At 35.7% G+C, this 19,651-nt stretch overlaps 1 protein-coding gene across 3 annotated transcripts in view; it reads left to right on the forward strand.

Annotated features, from left to right (window-relative positions):
- Positions 1-19,651, forward strand: part of esamb (endothelial cell adhesion molecule b) — a 56,923-nt gene that overhangs the window by 25,626 nt on the left and 11,646 nt on the right. The window contains exons 1-5 of one of the 3 annotated variants that reach the window (XM_073818401.1): positions 7,940-8,133; positions 8,704-8,849; positions 13,724-13,925; positions 14,715-14,870; positions 18,920-18,964. In XM_073818401.1, coding sequence (XP_073674502.1) covers positions 8,724-8,849; positions 13,724-13,925; positions 14,715-14,870; positions 18,920-18,964 — 529 coding nt within the window. In that variant the 5' untranslated portion in view covers positions 7,940-8,133; positions 8,704-8,723. Of the gene's footprint in view, positions 1-7,939; positions 8,134-8,703; positions 8,850-13,723; positions 13,926-14,714; positions 14,871-18,919; positions 18,965-19,651 lie in introns of those variants that run through there. The other 2 variants (XM_073818399.1, XM_073818400.1) reach the window with 2 other exon arrangements.

Below are 19,651 nucleotides of genomic sequence, written 5' to 3' on the forward strand. Positions count from 1 at the left end.
GAGGCAACATGCCGCCTCATCTCTTCTGATAGCCTTTTATGACCATTAAATTTCCTCTGTGACTCCAGCCCTAATCCTATCTTTGTGAATCACATCTCATCCACAGTCTGTAATGATCTTCCTTTTGACTTTCCTTCACCAGAACCTGATTTTGATGTTTCCCGTCAGACGTGCCGCTAGACTCGCAGAGTAATTCTCCTCCTTGAGCTGGCACTCTATACATAATTCAAGCCCGATCCATCTGCCTGTTGCATGGATTAATATTTTCTGCACAGATTTGTAGGAGGAGATTGTGTCCATATGCCGGAGGCTACGGAGAGAGTAGCTTTGTGGAACGGCATCATTTTCTTTCCGCAGACTTGAGTGGCAGAGATGGAGAGCACTTCAGAAACCGTCACATTCTGGCTGATTGATGCTCTCCACACTCTAGGCAGCGCTCTTTAGATTTATAGCGCTCTCGCGCACCAATACACCACTCAAAACAAAGCATGTGCGCCAATTTGAAAGCGGTCAGACATGCAAACAAATCTAATGATCTTAGTCGCAGCTCCAGATTATTTAAAGCAAGCCGTTACCTAAAGGTGTTTATTGAAAATCTATATATCTGCCTGTCTACTCGTGTTTTTTATGATCTGTTATTGACTGAACTTGTAAAGTCTATTAACTCTCCCTATTGAGGTATTATTTCTGTTGTTTGGGTGTCTCTGAAAGCCCAGCTGACAGCCTGGGTCATGATGACTGAGAGCAAAAACTGGTCACATTGATTTAAGACCGTATTTATGGCCGATAAGTTTTTCGCAAGCCCTGCAGTCATTCTATTTTAGCTTCTCCCATAATGTCATGTCGCAATATATGGCCTCCATTGTGCAATGTATTCTTTTGAAGATTAATATTAGTTATTATAGTGGTGTGTGTGTGTGTGTGTGTGCGAAAAGAGACAGGAAAAAGAGGAAAAAGCTCTGCTCAAAATTTGTGAGCTGACTACCTAAAGAGCATTTTAAGTCATCATAGGCGCATTGCTGACCTGAAGGCTGTTTCAAAAGATAGCCAGTTTCTGATATGCCACGTTCTGGTCAAGTTCAGCAGCACGGCATGCATCTTTCATGAACAGAGCAATCCCAGAAGGCTTTGCGATTGGCTTAGTGAAAAATTCATCTAGGATGACAGTTAAGAGACGTTATAAATGTACATATGTATTTTCAAGAAATGAATACTTGTCTTCAGCAAGGATTCATTAAATTGATCAAAGTGCCATTTTTCTACAAAAAATATAAAGAAGCACTACCTTTTTCAACAATGATAATGTGAGAAATGTTTTGTGAGCAGCAAATCAGCATATTGGAATGATTTCCGAAGGATCATGATGCTAAAAATTCAGCTTCGCATCACAGGAATAAATTACATTTTGAAATATATTAAAAAAGAAAACACTTATGTTAAATTGTAATAATATTTCATATAACAGTAATATTCAATATTACTGTTTTTATTGTAGTATTGTTTAAATAGATGCAGCTTTGGTGAGCATAAAAGACATCTTTCCATAACATTTAAAAAAATCTTTTTGACTATTAGGGGTGTGTGAAAATGACAAAAATAATCTCAATATTTTCTGTAATTTTGTCAATAGTGATTCGAATATATTTTGTGTGTTATTGTGCAGGTATTTTGTCAGGTTTAGGACTGATATTAATTTTGATATTCTTCATATTCTGTGAAGTGGTTAGTTTGCAGGAGTAACATAAATCCATTTTTAAGTTTAAATTGATTTTTAGCTTTTTTGGCCATTTTTACCTTTATATGGCCATTTTTTTCTAACGTAATAAATGTATGCATCATCTTTTGTGTCAAACTCTTAAATTAAATAACTAAATTCAAATATTAAGACACTATAGGGCTACTATTAATCACATGAAACACTTTTGAACAGTTTACATGCTGTTTAATACAGGACATGAATGCAATTAACCTGCAGTTACGAATGCATAATTGTGTTTTGATGTTTAAAAAACACTGAATACTGATATTTGAAATGATTTGGCTGAAAAAGTGAATATATACTTTACATATAAATTTAAAATTGACAGTAGGTGGCGGGAAATCACTGCATGAGTGAGTCATTCATTCAACTGATTCATTCAAATGGCAGATTGATTCAGTAACAACACACGGTTGTGTGTTGCAAAACAGTTCTGTTGCTTGTTTGGAACTATTTTCGTTGTCGAAATACAGCAAAAACAAGAACTGTTGTGTCTAAAATGTAAGTCACTTAGTATTAACTACTTGTTTATAGGACTGTTAATCAAATCAGTATCACATTTGCAGTTGTGCTGATATTTGGAGAAAAACTTCAAGTAGTCGCTCAATCTTCTAACCTACATCTCATAGTGTTTGCTTGCACTTTTTATTTGGCTTGATAATGGTTTGGTTTACTTGACAATGTCAAATCGCACAATAATTACGATATTATCATAGACGATATACTGTTGAAGTCAAAAGTTTACATACACCTGGGTATATGTGAGAGCCAGGGGTGTAAACTTTTGAACAGAATGAAGATGTGTGCATTTTTATTTTGCTTAAATATCATATTTTTGTGTAGTTTAGTACTGCCCTTCAAAAGCTACAGAAGATGTTTCCCAGAAGACAAAATAAGTTATATTTACTCTGAACTTCAAATTCTAAAGTTTTCACCCCCCCATCGTATTTCCTTCTGGAGCATCAGTGAGCGTTTGAACCTTCTGTAATAGTTGCATATGAGTCCCTCAGTTGTCCTCAGTGTAAAAAGATGGATCTCAAAATCATACAGTCATTGTTGGAAATGATTTAATACACAAAAATGCTGAAAAAAAACAAAGAATTTATGGGACCTGAAGGATTTTTCTGAAGAACAGCAGGCAGTTGAACTGTTCAGGACAAACAAGGGTCTGAGGAACAGCTATCACAAAACAAAACAAAAAAACACAGCTGTGGATCACAGTATTAAGAATCAAGTGTATGTAAAATTTTTAAACAGGGTCATTTTTATAAATTACTAAATAAACAATAACATGCATTTTGTATGATCCCTTTTATTTTGGTAGAATAATTAACATTTTGCAGATTTGGCAAGGTGTATGTAAACTTTTGACTTCAACTGTATATCTGTTTAGTTGTGGTTAGAATGCTGCCTATGTAGGTAATAGCTACTATATTATGCCCAGGGCCTTTGCTAAAATTCATAGGGCTTGGATAAGTAGGCTACAACCTAAAAGACCTTGACAGGCCTAGGACTCTGTTTCTGATTGTCCTCCCCTGATGACAGTCCTGTCCATGTCCATGTATGCATGAAGAATCGATCTAAACTCGCAAGGATTTAGAGGTCCTTTGATGTGACAACACACTGAAAATTGCTTAAAATAGCACTAGAGATAAAACTGATGTAATCCTATTTAAAGGAACCTTCACCAAATGTTTATTATTCTATTGCCATCTGCCAGAAAACTCTTGCTTAACCTACAAACTCCTTCTTGAGGAGATTATGCATTCATATTTGCCTATCAGCCTTTGCAAACTTCATTCAGTGTCACCATATACCGCTGACCTCGCTCTCAGCACTCAAGGTAAACTCTCCGATAATTAAACCCTGCGATCCCCAACAACAGAGTCTGGAATCAGATGGGAAGGGTCGGTCGTACTCATCAGACCTGAGCCGCGTCGCCCATTCCTCAGTTAAGTGCTTTCTGATGTGCAGCTGCCTAAGATTAGCAGGTATTTCAGGGCTGGCTCAGATCGTTCATGCTAAAGCTTTATCAGACAAACCTTGTGAGCCGGAGACAAGCAAAAGAGGAGATTATATTAGAAGACAATGGGTCTCTGTTTAATGAGAGTAAGCTCATATCAAGGCTTTTTTTTTCAGGAAGGACATTTGATAAAAGCTGCTTGCCTGTTTTTGAGCACCTGGGATGTGCCAGGGGACTCCAGCTTTTGCTTTTAGAGTAGGCCTATCCACCTTTTTTCTCAACGTGGAAGTAAGCCTATGAGTGAGACTTCTGGTTCATTAGCCTCTGTAGGGAAATAACGAGAAAAATAACAATATGCAGTAAACAGCAAAACTGTTTGCACTATAAGCCAGTGTGCTCATAATTAAGATAATACATTAAAATAATATGGTAAGACAGACCAATTTGTAATATCTAGCAGCAAATCAAGCTGTTTTGTACAGCTAAAAATAGCTGGACGCAGATGAGACCGGAAGCCAGACCCATAAATTTTACAAATGGCTGGGCCCACGCTTACGGGAAGGAAAAGGTGAATGCATTGACAGTGAATCTTTGGATGAAGTTAGTTACTTGTAGCCTAGTTGTTGCCTAGAAATTTACTTCAATCTTGTGCTTATTTACTCACCCCTTTGTCTTTCAAATCTCTTTATTTTTTTATTTTTTTGTGAAACACAAAAGCAGAATTTAGGAGTGTTTTAAAGAACCTTTACATAGCTTTTTTGTTTCACTATATAACAGTTCTTGCTGCTCTAACAACATCTGTCCACACCTCTGTATTGCAAAACTATTGAAGCCATTTGATTGCCTTGTGTGAGGAACAGACGTTTTTAGTTTTTCCCCTCCAGTGAGCTGTAAACTAAAGAACTGTTTCGACTGGATCACTGAGCCAATGAGTTGAATCGGATCAGTTAATTCACTGGGGAACTGACTCAGTTGTTGAGTTAAATTATATACATCAATAAAATTTGTAAAAATGAGCACAATGTACAGGTAATGTATTAAAATAAAGAAAGTCTTCATATGGATTTGTTTTTTTACAGGTGTTTTACCTGTATTTTGGAGTTCGCACTGCATTGCGTTAAAGTTAAAGGAGTAGTTCACTTTCAGAACAAAAATTTACAGATAATGTACTCACCCCCTTGTCATCCAAGATGTTCATGCCTTTCTTTCTTCAGTCGTAAAGAAATTATGTTTTTTTTGAGGAAAACATTTCAGGATTTCTCTCCATATAATGGTCTTCTATGGTGACCCCGAGTTTGAACTTCCAAAATGCAGTTTAAATGCAGCTTCAAAGGGCTCTAAATGATCCCAGCCGATGAAGAAGGGTCTTATCTAGCGAAACGATCGGTTATTTTCTAAAAACATTTACAATTGATATACTTTTTAATCTCTACACAGAGTACACACAGAGCTAGACAAGATGTGCATTTGATGTTAAAAAGTATAGAAATTGTAATTTCTTTTAGAAAATAACCGATCGTTTTACTAGATAAGACCCTTTCATTTAGTGCCCTTTGAAGCTGCATTTAAACTGCATTTTGGAAGTTCAAACTCAGGGGCACCATAGAAGTGCATTATATGGAGAGAAATCCTGAAATGTATTTCTCTAAAAACATTTTTCCTTACGACTGAAGAAAGAATGACATGAACATCTTAGATGACTGTACATTTTTGTTCTGAAAGTAAACTACAACATAAATGTCTGAAAAGTAATTAAAATAAATGTAATTAAAGTAAATGAATAAAAATGATTTGATAATGTCCTGGCAGAAAATTACCAGGACAATTTCATGTATTTTTACAGTGTATATATAATATATTATAATGAAAATTGTTAGTTAAATGTAATTAATTGTGTGTGTATATTAAATACTATTATTTACAATTTTGTGATAAAATTAAAGTGATAGTTCACCCAAAAATGATAATCACCCCATGATTTACTCAACCTCAAGCCATCCTAGGTGTATATGACTTTCTTCGTCCAGACAAATACAATCAGAGTTATATTAAGAAATGTCCTGTCTCTTACAAGCTTTATAATCACAGTGAATAGCTGAGTTGAGATTTTGAAGTCCAATAAAGTGCATCCATTCATCATAAAAAGTGCTCCACATGGCTCCGGGGAGTTACTAAAGGACTTCTGAAGCTTATATCAAAATCCTCCAACATTTCTCTTTATAAATCCTCATTTTGTACTTCTAATTCATGACTGGTGTTTTGTTTTGTTTTGTTTGGTTTTTGTTTTCTATTTTTTTTTGATTGTACATCATCCGCTGAAACACCACTTTCTCGTGAGGTGTGTACAACAGTTAGCAAAAAGTAGAGATTACAGTTTATAAAGTTTTAAATATAGATTTTTCGTACACAAACATCGATTCACTTCAGAAGGCCTTTATTAACTCCCCAGAGCCATGTGGAGCATTTTTTTTTTTATGATGGATGGATAAACTTTATTGGACTTCAAAATCTCAACAGCCATTCACTGCCATTATAAAGCTTGGAAGAGTCAGGGCATATTTTAATATAGCTCCAATTGTATTCGTCTGAAAGGAGAAAGTTATATGCATACACATTGTGAAACCAAAATGATTCTTCTATAGTCTCATTGTGAAAAGACTCTGGATTAAAATTGCTGCTTTATAGACTGTGATCTGATGTGGATTTCTGATTCTCTTGAAATCATATGAGACTCAGCAGCATTGATATATACCCTGTTAAATCTGTTCATCTAACTCATCTGTCACCTTTTGTTCTCATTCTGTAGTATTGTGCTGCCCTCACTAGGTGGCCTATTGTAACTGCAATATTGTAATTTGTAATCTCCATTTGGTTTTTAATTTTAGGGGGTGATATTTTCCACAATATATGCCTCACCAATTGTTTTGTGCAGCTTCTCTGGTTTTCACCTTCTGAATATCCACAGTAGTACTGTATATAACACTATTGGAAATCTCAATCCTGGAGCTAAATGTCAGTGTCAATCAACAGCAGCTGATTGTTTCAACAGTACAAACTGTGCATAGCTTGCTAGTTTCTTCTTCAGGATGAAGATCTGATCTTTTAAATGAGTTCATCAGTGTGTGTGTTGTGTGGCCATGTGTTAATCCCCGAATCAAGGTGTCCGTGTCAGGCTTTCCACCTTGGTGCTGCGTGTGTGTCTAGAGCAGCACAGATGGAGCCAGGGATGGGATTAGGGAAGATTTTCCTTGATTTAATAAACTACTATGGCTCAGAAATGTAAGGGATAAACCTGGGCACACAGAGACAGTTGCCGAGCGCAGCACATCAGAGGGCCACCCCACATAGACACGCCGCTTTCGCGAGCCCAGGCGACGCATGTCCTTCTTACACCCCCTCCAAAGTCCCAGGCCGGGACGAAGGGGAAGATTGAGCTTTCACCACTAAAAAGATTAAAGGTTGACAACGTGCAAAACAAATCTGGCAGACAGAAACAAGTACAATACTGTTTTTGGATAATACTATGATTGAAACAGACCATCCGTGAAGTGAATTTTGATCTTTGAAACAGTCAAGGAAAGTTGTAAATACATTTTAAAAATTAATTTTACAGTTTAGTTGTAATTTATTTATTTTTACAAAAATGTATATTCGTTTATAACTAAAATTATATTATTAATAATTATATATAATTAATTGTATATATATTAAATCTGTTAAATATTAAATTAAATATCTATTTTTTTTTTTAAATACACTTAAACTTTAAATACAGTTTATAGTTTAGCCTTTATAGGAGTAAGAAAAATCTTTTAGTGATGAGATCTTGTACTAATAAATAGCTCCCCCTGTGAGGCAAATAAGGATAAATAAGGAATGTTGTTGTGAGTTGTGAGTTTAGATCAGTTTCCCATTGGATCCTTTAATCTGGCGGGTTTATGAGAATATGAATGAAGACAGTACAGCAGTGAAAGCGCTCGTCAAAGGAGCCGTCGGTTACATCATCTTTAAGTCCGGCTGAGCTCGACTTGTTTCTCGTGAGCCGGTAGAACGCGTGGCGAGATTGAGCTGCAGATTGTTGGAGGATTACTAGTCCACATTCACAACAGAAATTAAAAAATGGAGAGATGGGCGCAGTCTCATGAGCAATAACAAAGCAGCTTGAGGGCAACGTTCAGCCTAATGCAAGACGCCGGCGTCTTTACGTCACAGGCAGATTCAGTTTAAAGCTGAAAGTAAAGGGAACATAGCAGCAGTGGCGCGCAGCAGTTCAGCTCAGCAGAGCTCCACCACCACGTCTGTCTGTGAGTAAGCCATCCATCCACCGCCAAACTGGCTGAACAGGACAGTCGGGAATGCTGGGATCAGTTGATCCACCTGCAGCTGAGCAGCTCAGGAGACTTCCTGCCCTGTGAGTGATCTCTGACTTTGGATTGGGTTTAAATTAGTCTCCTCAGGGTATTTAATTCTGTGGAAGCTTTGCATGTGGGCAAAAAACTGTTTACTTTTTACTGTATATTTAGTTTTCTTGCTCTTTGCTCAAACTGGCTTGGCAATTAATTGTGAACACTTGCTGTTTATTGCGGAGCACATTAAATACTTTAATTATATTAACTAGTTTTGGAGAAGTTCTTTGTACTAAATCCATCAAATGAAGTCTTATCACAGTGGCTGGATGCAGCTTTTTTACGATGCATTTTTTTCACAGGACTGGTGAAAGAGATGCCTTATATTACCTTATTAATTTTTCATTACATTATTTTCGTGAGCCAAAAGGTTTTGTGTGTGTGTGTGTGTGTGTGTGTGTGTGTGTGTGTGTGTGTGTGTGTGTGTGTGTTTGGGTGGATTACGAATTTTGCCTTTGTAGGATTATGATTTTTTTGTCAGATGTACTGTTACCTTAAAGTCAAGTCCTCTTGCTGAACCTGTCCTCTGAATTCCAGGATAAGTCTCAACTTTGGCTGTTTCACTTCTGTCACAGGTGATTCTCAGCGGGTCGAGATGCCACGGAAAGACATGGAGGTAATCATGGGACAAATGGTTGTTTTGGAAGCTTGGTACACCCCCACTACCTCCATTGAGAAGAACGCCGTCATCTGGACTTTCATGGCTAATGACTCCAAACAAGTGAGTTTATTAATGTTTGAATGTAAAATTGAGAGAAAAAAAAATAGAATGATGCTTTTAAAAAATAAAACTAAAATTACCAGTAGGTGGCAGCAAGCCACTGTCTTAATGACTGAGTTGTTAAGTCATTTATTCAGTTGATTCCAGGGTTGGGGCCATTCATGAATTGAATTGGGAATGAATGGTAAATTCCAATTCACTTCCTGGAATGGAATTTGAATTGGAATTGCATGCAGCTGACAGGAAATGGAATTGGAATTGAATTGGAATGTCAGGAAACAGAATTGAAATTCAAAAAAATTCCACTAAATTCCACTTGAGTTGCTAAATAAAATAATTTGACTTGATTTGCTTAATAGTTTATAGTACATTAAATATTGTAAATCACATAAACAACAAACATATAAAAGAAATACAAAGTACTGTATGTATAGTATGTTAAGCATGATCATTTCACATGCCAAATTTCAGGAAATGATGATAATTCGATGCAATAAAAAGTGAATGAAATACATGAATGAACATGACTCATTTTTTTTGTGAGTTAAGACATATATTATGTGGTAATCATATATTGAATGTATAGTACATCCAGAAACTTATCACCACTGTCATTCAATTATTCATTCATAATGTACAGTTCTCATTTTTATTTACTTGCATTTGATCAACTCTATTTCCTACTTTACTTGGTATTTGTAAAGCATCATAAATAAAGTTCAAATTTATGTCTCTAAATGTAATCACAAATAAATACTCAGAAACAGCAATAAACGGAATTCAGTGGAATTTCCCTGAATTGAATTCCACTTCCTGTAATTCCAATTCAATTCCAACTCTGTTTCCTGTAATTGTTGTTCAATTCCAATTCCAATTCCATTTCCTTCTTTGAATTGGAATTGTTGAGTTCATTCCTGAATTGACCCCAACCCTGGTTGATTCATTCAAAACTGCTGATTCATTCAGGAAATTAAATAAGAAACTGTTTTTATGAGGGAGTCAGTGAATCACTTTAGGAGACGTTCACTTCCAGAACAAAATTGCACAGATAATGTACTCACCCCTTTGTCATCCAAGTTGTTCGTGTCTTTATTTTTCTTGAGGAGAACATTTCAGGAATGTTCCCCATTCTATGGTGCCCTCGAATTTGAACTCCTAAAATGCATTTTAAATGCAGCTTCAAATGGCTCTAAACGATCCCAGCTGAGGAAGAAGGGTCTTATCTAGCGAAACGATCATTTTTTTCCCTAAAAATTCGCAATTTATTATTGATTGGAGATAAGAGGTAGACAAGACGAGCATTTGAGGTTAAAAAGTATATAAATTGTACTTTTTTTTTTTTTTTAAATAACCGATTGTTTCAGTAGATAAGACCCCTTTTCCTTGTCTGGGATCTGAGCCCTTTGAAGGTGCATTTAAACTGCATTTTGGAAGTTCAAACTCAGGGGCACCATAGTAGTCCACTCTATGAAGGCAAATCCTGAAATGTTTTCCTCAAGAAACATAATTTAATTATGACTGAAGAAAGAAAGACATGAACATCTTGGATGACAAGGGGGTTAGTACATTACCTGTATATATTTGTTCTGGAAGTGAACTTCTTTAAGGCTCAAATAAGGCAAATTCATTCAGTAATGAAAGACTACTCTGTGCTTTGGCTTTGTTTAGAACCGTTTTCGCAAAATAGAGCAAAAAGGCAATATTTTCTCTATTTAAATCACTTAATATTAACTTCTTGTTTATTGAATTTTTGTAGCCCTGACATTTACTGAATTCTGCCACAGACCATGCTAAATGTTAAACAATCTGTTCATATAATCGTTTTAAATGAATGTGTGTCCTAGAAAGTCTGTGCATATAATACCATGATTCTATGTAACAGTAATCTAATTTTCTACAGTAACAGTAATCTAATTTTGACAGATGGTGAGAACGGTATTATGAATTTATAGGCTACAGTAAGTTAAAGATACCTGAAGCAGCTGCATTTTGCTGTTTAAGTGCTGGTTTAATAGATATTTTAATGCAGATGAAAACTCTCTGTCTTGATGCTCACAAGACATGGTAATAAAAAAGTTAGGGCTTTACTGAAAACATTCAGGGATTCAGCCCCCTTAGCTCATAACATCACAATCTTGAAGTTACATTTTAAAATACAGTATTTTAAAAATATATATACACATCTGAGTCCATGTTATGTATAATTAATTTATTAATAATAATGAATTGAATGTATATATATTAGATATTTAACCCATAATGTTTGATGTTAAACTCCTTGTTTTATATGGGCCATTCTACAGAATTGACTGCTGTTCCACAAGCAGAATTTTTTTTTTTTTTTAATCCAATCTTAAACTTTTACCCCAATTTTAAATCCATCTTAATGTTGAATTTAAAACAAGTCCATTTCATTGGTCAGCTATCCATTTCCTGTCCTTTGCTGTCATTTTGAAAAAATAGTGGGATGGATTACATTTGCGAACAATCTGTTGTCCTCCATCAGCAGACTAATAAATTACATGAACCGGACATGTCAGACCCAGCTCCCCTCCGCATCCTCTTTAACAGCCTCACTCAACAGATGGCTTTCACTTTAATGTCACAGGAAGAGTATGGAACACTTGAAAGGTCAAAGACTGCTTATGAAAATACCATGATGAATTTGATGGATGGGCGAGAAGTGGATTAACTCGAGCCGTTATCGCTGAGGGTTTTAGATCAAGATGTAAATGTCAGCTAATACATCCTGAGGTGTAAGGTTATACCGTGGTTATATGTGTCTGCCAGCTATCACACGCAACATACGCATGTGTATGAATGATATTTCTGATGCTTATGATAATCTGTAGTTTCGCTAGTTTCGTAACTAAATGGAAAATCAGGCTAAAATTTGAAATTGACCATCTGCATTTATATCTGAGGCTAATCGCTCACCAGTGCCAGAAGCCTCTCATTTGAATGTTTTACCATATGTGACCCTGGACCACAAAACCAGTCATAATTGTACATTTTTTAAATTTTTTATTGAGATTTATACATCAGCTCAATAAATAAGCTTTCCACTGATTTATGGTTTGTTATAATAGGAAAATATATATATATAATATTTGGCCGAGATAAAACTATTTGAAAATCTGGAACCTGAGGGTGCAAAAAAATTCTAATAAAACTTTAAAGTTTTCCGAATGAAGTTCTTAGCGAAGCATATTACTAATCAAATATTAAGTTTCGATATACAGTCAAGCCTAAAATTATTCATACCCCTGGCAAATTCTGACTTAAAGTTACTTTTATTCAACCAGCAAGTTTTTTTTCGACCGGAAATGACCCAGCCTTCTCCCAAAAGATAATGAGACTTTGTACATAATTGGAAAAAAAGAAAATACGTATCAGCTTTGATTTACATTTGAACAAAAAGTGGCATGTCCAGAATTATTCATACCCTTCTCAATAATCAATAGAAAAGCCTTTATTGGCTATTACAGCAGTCAAACGCTTCCTATAATTGCTGACCAGCTTTTTGCATGTCTCCACTGGTATTTTTGCCCATTTATCTTTAGCGATGAGCTCCAACTCTTTCAGGTTGGAGGGTCTCCTTGCCATCACCCTGATCTTTAGCTCCCTCCACAGATTCTCAATTGGATTTAAGTCAGGAATCTGGCTGGGCCACTGCAAAATGTTAATGTTTTTGTCTGCTAACCATTTCTTCACCACTTTTTGCTGTTTGTTTTGGGTCGTTGTTGTACTGAAATGTCCACTAGTTTCTCTGCAGACTGTCTGATGTTGTTGAGTGTTGTTGAGTTTACTGTGATTAGGTTCCCTGGTCCACCGGCTGAAAAACACCCCCAAAACTCACCACCATGTTTGACAGTGGGGACGGTGTTCTTAGGGTTGAAGGCTTCTCCTCTTTTATGCTAAATGAAGGCTACATCATTGTGGCCAAATAATTACATTTTCGTTTCATCTGACCATAAAACAGAAGACCAGAAGTCTTCTTCTTTGTCCAGATGAGCATTTGCAAAGGCCAAGCAGGCTTTTGTGTGCCTTATCTGGAGAAGTGGTCCTTGGTCTGCGTCCGTGGAACCCAGTGGTGTGCAGTGTCCATTGGACTGTCTGCCTTGAGATGTTGCCACCAGCAGAGCCCAGATACATCAGGATGGCCTTGGTGGTGATCCCTGGATCAGTATCTCCACTATCCTCCTGGCCAGCACAGGTGTCACTTTTGGCTTCCGACCACGTCCTCTGAGATTTTTCACAGTGCGGAACATCTTGTATTTTTTAATAATACTTTGCACTGTAGCCACTGGAACTTCAGAACATTTAGATATGGTCTTATAGCCCGTTCCTGACTTGTGAGCAGCCACAATGCGCAGCCGCAGGTTCTCAGTGAGCTCTTTTGTCTTAGCCATAACTGTCCACAAACCAACAGCTTCTGTTTTTCACCTGTTGAGTTGATTAAAACAGCTGTTCCCAATGAATCAGGGTAATTAGGATGCTTTAGAATAATATTGGAGCCTGTGTCATTTTCAGGCAAAAACAAACTTGCTTGTTGAATAAAAGTAACTAAGTCAGAAATTGCTAGGGGTATGAATAATTTTGGGCTTGGCTGTATTTACAGTAGGAAATTTACAAAATATCTTCATGGAACATGATCTTTACTTAATATCCTAATGATTTTTGACATAAAAGAAAATTAGCTAATTTTGACCCATACATTTAAATATACCTATTCTACTTAAGACTGGTTTTGTGGTCCAGGGTCACATATGAATCTATTAATATTCAATAATATCTACATATTCAAATAGAAAACTGTTTTAAATAGCAATAAGTCAAATAGTTCAGACAAACAGTTTACAAATGTATTGCAGGTCATCTCCTACTTCTCGGGACAGATTGGCATCGGTAGCACTGACTTTCGGAGGCGGGTGGGTTTTGCTATGTCCATGCCCTCTGCCAATCTGTCTATCTACATCAATAACACGCAGGAGTCTGACTCTGGGCGCTATCACTGCCACGTCATCATTCCTGGAGCTCCAGGCCTGTCCGGAGAGCTACACCTCAGTGTTAAAGGTACCACATTTTAGGAGTAGCTAGTTACGTGTGACAGCGTTACGTAATTTAATTACAAATTAAATGTAACTGTAATCTGTTACAGTTAAGGTCTGTTTTTGTATGCGTTTTTTCATTTTTTTCATATTCGTCATCCTTTCTTATCAAATTGCTTTCTATGGATGTGAAAACGCAGAAAATGTAACGTGATCCTAATTTTTCGGAGACAGTGTATAAACATGATTGACACAATGTGTGGTTGTATTTATTTTTTAACGTGCAAAAATTTCGGATTCAGTGTGCAGACCTGTACTGAGAAAAAATGTGTAATTAAATTAGTTACTTATAAAAATGTTAATAATTACAATTATTAACATTTAATAATTAATAATTAAGGGTTTTAACATCTGAATATTAATATTAATATGTATTAATATTTACTATGTCTTGTTATGATTTTAAATCTGTATTTAACCTTAAAACGATCTCAAAGTAAAAAAGAGGAGCTAAAGGTGTTTTCAGGTTTTGTGGTGGCTATGCTTAATCTTAATTCAGTTACTTTATTCTAATTTTATCCAGTCGCTTTGGATAAAAGCATCTGCTAAATGACTAAATGTAAATGTAAATTTAGAAAAGTAATCAAAAAGTAAATAAATGTAATCAGTTACATTACCTTACTAAAGTAATTGAAATAGTTACACTTATTACATTTTAAATAGGGTAACTTGTAACCTGTAACCTATTACATTTTTAAAGTTCCAACACTGATATTTACATATCACATATTCTTTCTTTCTCTGGTTGTTCTAGTTCCTCCATCTACGCCTGTATGCTCCATGACAGGAAATCCTGTACTGAGTGGCAATGTAACACTGAGCTGTAAATCCAGCTATGGCAAACCTATTCCTCAGTACAAATGGACCAAAGCTGCTCCTCTTTCAGAGGTCTTCTTCTCTCCCATGCAAAGTGAGTCTTCTTTATCTGAGGAAAATCTTAGGAGCTTCTGTGGATTCATTAAAAAGATTTTTTGATTTTGTTTTTCATACATTCATGATACCGAAAGGTACAATTTTGTTTAATTTGCTGTATGAATTGATATATTTTGACTGGATAAAATGTGGTTAATTTAAATGGTGCATTACCATTCAAAAGTTAGGGATCTGTAAGATTTTTAAATGTTTCTTAGATACTGTAAAAACAGTAATATTTAGATATATTATTTTTTATTATTATTATTTTAATATATTTTAAAATGCTGTTTATGTGATGGAAAAGCTGATTTTTAAGCATCATTACTCCAGTCTTCAATGTCACATGATCCTTCAGGAATCATTTTAATGTGCTGATTTGCTGCTCCAGAAACGTTTCTTATTATTGTCACTGCTGAAAACACTGTGATCCTTAATATTTTTGTGGAAACCTTTGATGAACACAAAGTTTATTTAGTTGAAGCAGAAATCTATCTGTAACATTGTAAATGTCTTTATTTAGATCAATGTAATGTATCCTTTCTGAATGAAAGTTAACTTCTCTAAACAATCTTACTTAAAGAGATAAACTGGCAAAACTGTCTATACTAAAGTCATTGTACTTAAGCAAACTTTAGACATTCAGACTACAATAAGTGCTCAAATAGCATAATTGTGTGTCAGTTTTACAATTGAACATTGGCTGTTAAATGAATAAACTAAATTGATAAACTATGTTAATCAACAATTATTGTCATCAACAAATATTATTTGCTATGCTGCATTAAATGATTTTAATCAAAGATAAATAATCAAGTTCTTTTTCTTATGGTACACACACACACACACACACACACACACACACACACACACACACACACACACACACACACACATATACATATATATATATATATATATATATATGTATATATATTTCTTTATTTTTTAATTGCTTTAACATAACGCACAACATAACTAGATATAAAAGGAATTTGTAGACCAACCTGGAAGGCTAATTTACCTTGTGTCAGGAATTATCTTTGAGATTTGGGGAATTTTTATGCTATAAAAATTGGTCAACTGTTTTAGACTTGATGTTGCTACTAGTTAACAACTATAAACCATACAGCAGTTTTAGAATTCATGTTGTTTGACTGTAATTTATGTTGTGGTCTCTTCAAGTAATGTCAAGTGTTTATTTTACTCATACTATAAATAAAAATGTTAAATTCCAATGGGACCAATTGACCAAAAATGCTGTATGTTTTAAAGGGTAGTAAAATTTGTATGGTTTAATATAATGTAAATGATGTCTCTTATTGAAATATGTAGTAGAAAACCCATGAAACACTTAAGTTATTTAAAAGAATCCACATCGTTTTATACATATTTTGGACTATAATGGGCACCATTATTTCAATGATGTCAAATGGTTGCACTCTGTGAGCTACTGGTGCTACCTGTTGATATTTTTACCACAACACAACTTGAAAAATAAAATACTGATACGATGCCACTTTGTGTGGCTTTTGGTTGTAATTTTCATTCGAAAGGCAATGAGAGAAGCGATGTAAGTCTTAATGGCTTTCCTAGCAAGAAGAGGAGAAAAAATGGGAAGATGCCTGTCGACGAATACAAATTCCTAAAGACCTACATCTTTGTTCTTTCTACTTTAACTCCGATGCCTTTGAGGATTTTAATAGACCACTAAAAGAGCTTACAAACAGCAGAGACAAGAAACGCTAGATGCCATCCTGGCAGGATGTAAACAAAAGACGCTTTTCATGATGCTACAGACACTAAAATAGTTTCTCAGCATGGATTTCACTCGAAATTCAGGGGTGTTTAGACTTCTTGTGGGGAGAAATCAATGGTACGCCATTTGATTTGAGCCTATGCTTACATCCATCACCACTTATAAGCTCTTCGAGAAGCTGTGGTCTTCATATCCTTATTTTATTTTGGAGTTGTGTTGTGGTAAAAAATAGCAACAGGCAGCACCAGTAGCTCACCGAGTGCAACCATTTAACGTCATCGAAAGATTGCCGCTCCCCATACTCCAAAATATGTATAAAACGATGTGGCTTTTTTAAATAACGTAAATCTTTAATGGGTTTTCTACTACATATTTCAGTAAGAGACATCATTTACGTTATATTAAGCCTTACAAATCTTAATACCCGGGATTCCCTTTAAGGCTTAAAAACTGAACAGCTCTATTGATAATTCTGACCTACTGTAAGCAGAAAAACGAAAACAAGTACCTTTTTTTAATAAATAAATAAAAGTACTTTTATATACAGCAAGAAAAATGTATGACAGTTTCCACACAAATATTACGCAGCACAACTGTTTTCAACAGCAGATCAGCAAATTTTTCTTGAACATATTAGAATGATTTCTGAAGCATCTTGTGACCAGGGTTGCCAGGTTTTCACAAGAAAACCCACCCAATTGCTACTCAAAACTAGCCCATTCACGTCCCGGGAGGTAAAATACACTTTTTTGATGAGGGTTCCCCTGGTAAAATTCACATTCCAAGAGCTAAATATCACGTAATTGGGGTCGCTTCAAGCCACGGACATAAAAAACAACCCACGGCAACAGTGTTAAAGTAAGCCAATTCCACGGGAAAAACCGTGGACTTGGCAACACTGCTTGTGACACTAAAGACTGAAGTAATGGCTACTGAAAATTCTAGCTTTGCCATCACAGGAATACATTATGTTTTGAAAAGATACAAAATGGTAATAATATTTCTCAATATTATGATTTTTAAAGGAACCGTATGTAAGAAATTTATTTCAGTTAATCATAAAATAGACATCATGTTCATTTCAAATACTTATATCACTGACAACAGTGGTCCGGCCAGGATATTGTCATTTAAAAGTGAAAGTTGCAGCCCTCAACTGATGTTGATGTTGTTGGGTTTTGGTCTGAGGCTCCACCCTCCAGCTATCTACTAATCACGAAGTCAGTCGAGTTTCGTCATCCGGGTTGCCAGCTCTGCTCTAGTTACAGCTGCAGCTACGAACGTGTCAGATAAAACATGTATAACGTTACGAAACCTAACTTCGCAAAACATCTCTCGTGAAGCATAAACATAATTAACAGAAGAAAAAAAAAATACTGTGAAGGACTTGTCACTTGCCATTGGAAGCACCTTGTAGCAGCCTACGTTCCTGCTGGATCCTGCAGCGCTGGCAACCTCGAGTCAGGAGGGAGGGGGAGGGGATACACCGTTCTACAGTATTTTGAAAGTGACTGCAGTACCAGTTTTGGCCACAATCCTACATACGGTTCCTTTAATGGTTTTTTTATCAAATAAATAATAAAAGATTTTGTTCTTCAAAAATCATACAGATCGTAACTTTTAAAAGGTAGCGTATGACTGTTGAATAGGTTTCATTTTGTTATTGTTGGATCATTTTGAGATGCTGTTTTTTCTCTGTGTGTGATCTGTTCATTATCTCGATGAGATTGGTTAGATGCTGTGTAGAGAGGAAGAGCACATGCATCATTTATCACTGATTTAGCGTGTCTTTCTCTCTTTGGCCTGAGGAGAGGTGGAAATGGCTCCATTGCCCTCAGAGCAGCCAGACAGACACTTTCCCATCTGCCTCTAAACACGGTTTGACCTTGACTGAGTGCCAGGAACATCTTGAACTTTGGAACACTGGAACTCCATATCAAACGATAAAGAAAGCATGACATACTAAAGTTACAGAAATCGAAAAAGTGCATTAATATCTAAAAATGCATTTTTTCCAATTTCTGTTGACATGTTTGTTCTGATCGGCACAAATCTTTAGTCGAAATACACGGCTGTGCCAGCTGTTTGCGAAAGCTGGCTTATACTTATCAACCATGCAGCAAATTTTCTTCTTGATCCCAGGCACGTGGGTCTCCCTGACATGGGAGTCCTGAGGGAGGCGAGGTGCTCAGTAACTCTCGCCTCAGGAAAGACAAGCGTATCATGTTGTCCTGGTCATCTGTCTTTCTCTCATCCTCTCTCTGTCACTCTCATCCACGCATTCACAGAGTGGAGGTCCTGCCCCCAGCCTGTGCTTGTGCTGGGATACCTGGGTAAGGGAATAGACCCTAGAATAGAGAAAACATTTTAGTTAGAGAGTTTAGTTTATTCCTCAACGCTTGTTTGTGTACATATCTTGAGTAAAGGAATGATAAACCCACTTGTACTATCATTTGAAAGTCTGTGGTCAGTAAGACTTTTTTTTTTTAGAAAGACAAATACTTTTATTCAGCAATGATGGATTAATTTGATCAAAAGTGACAGTAAAGATATTTATAACGTTACAAAAGATTACTATTTCAAATTAATGCTATTAAGCAGCAAATTAATATATGTGACCCTGGACCACAAAACCAGTCATAAGTAGCGTGGGTATATTTGTAGAATAGCAAAAAATACACTGTATGGGTTAAAATTATCTATTTTTCTTTTATGCCAAAAAATCATTGGGATATTAAGAAAAGATCGTGTACCATAAAAATATTGTGTAAATTTCCTACCTTAAATATAGTAAAACTTAATTTTTGATTAATAATATGCATTGCTAAGAACTTCTTTTGGCCAACATTAAAGGTGATTTTCTCAAAATTTTATTTAATATCCTAACAAACCATACATCGATGAAAAGCTTATTTATTCAGATGTATAAATAAGGAATAATTTCACAAAATTGACCCTTACGGCTGGTTTTGTAGTCCAGGGTCACATATTATGATTTCTGAAGGATCATATAACACTGA

This window comes from Garra rufa, chromosome 14, assembly GCF_049309525.1.
Source record: "Garra rufa chromosome 14, GarRuf1.0, whole genome shotgun sequence".
Taxonomy (NCBI): Eukaryota; Metazoa; Chordata; class Actinopteri; order Cypriniformes; family Cyprinidae; genus Garra; species Garra rufa.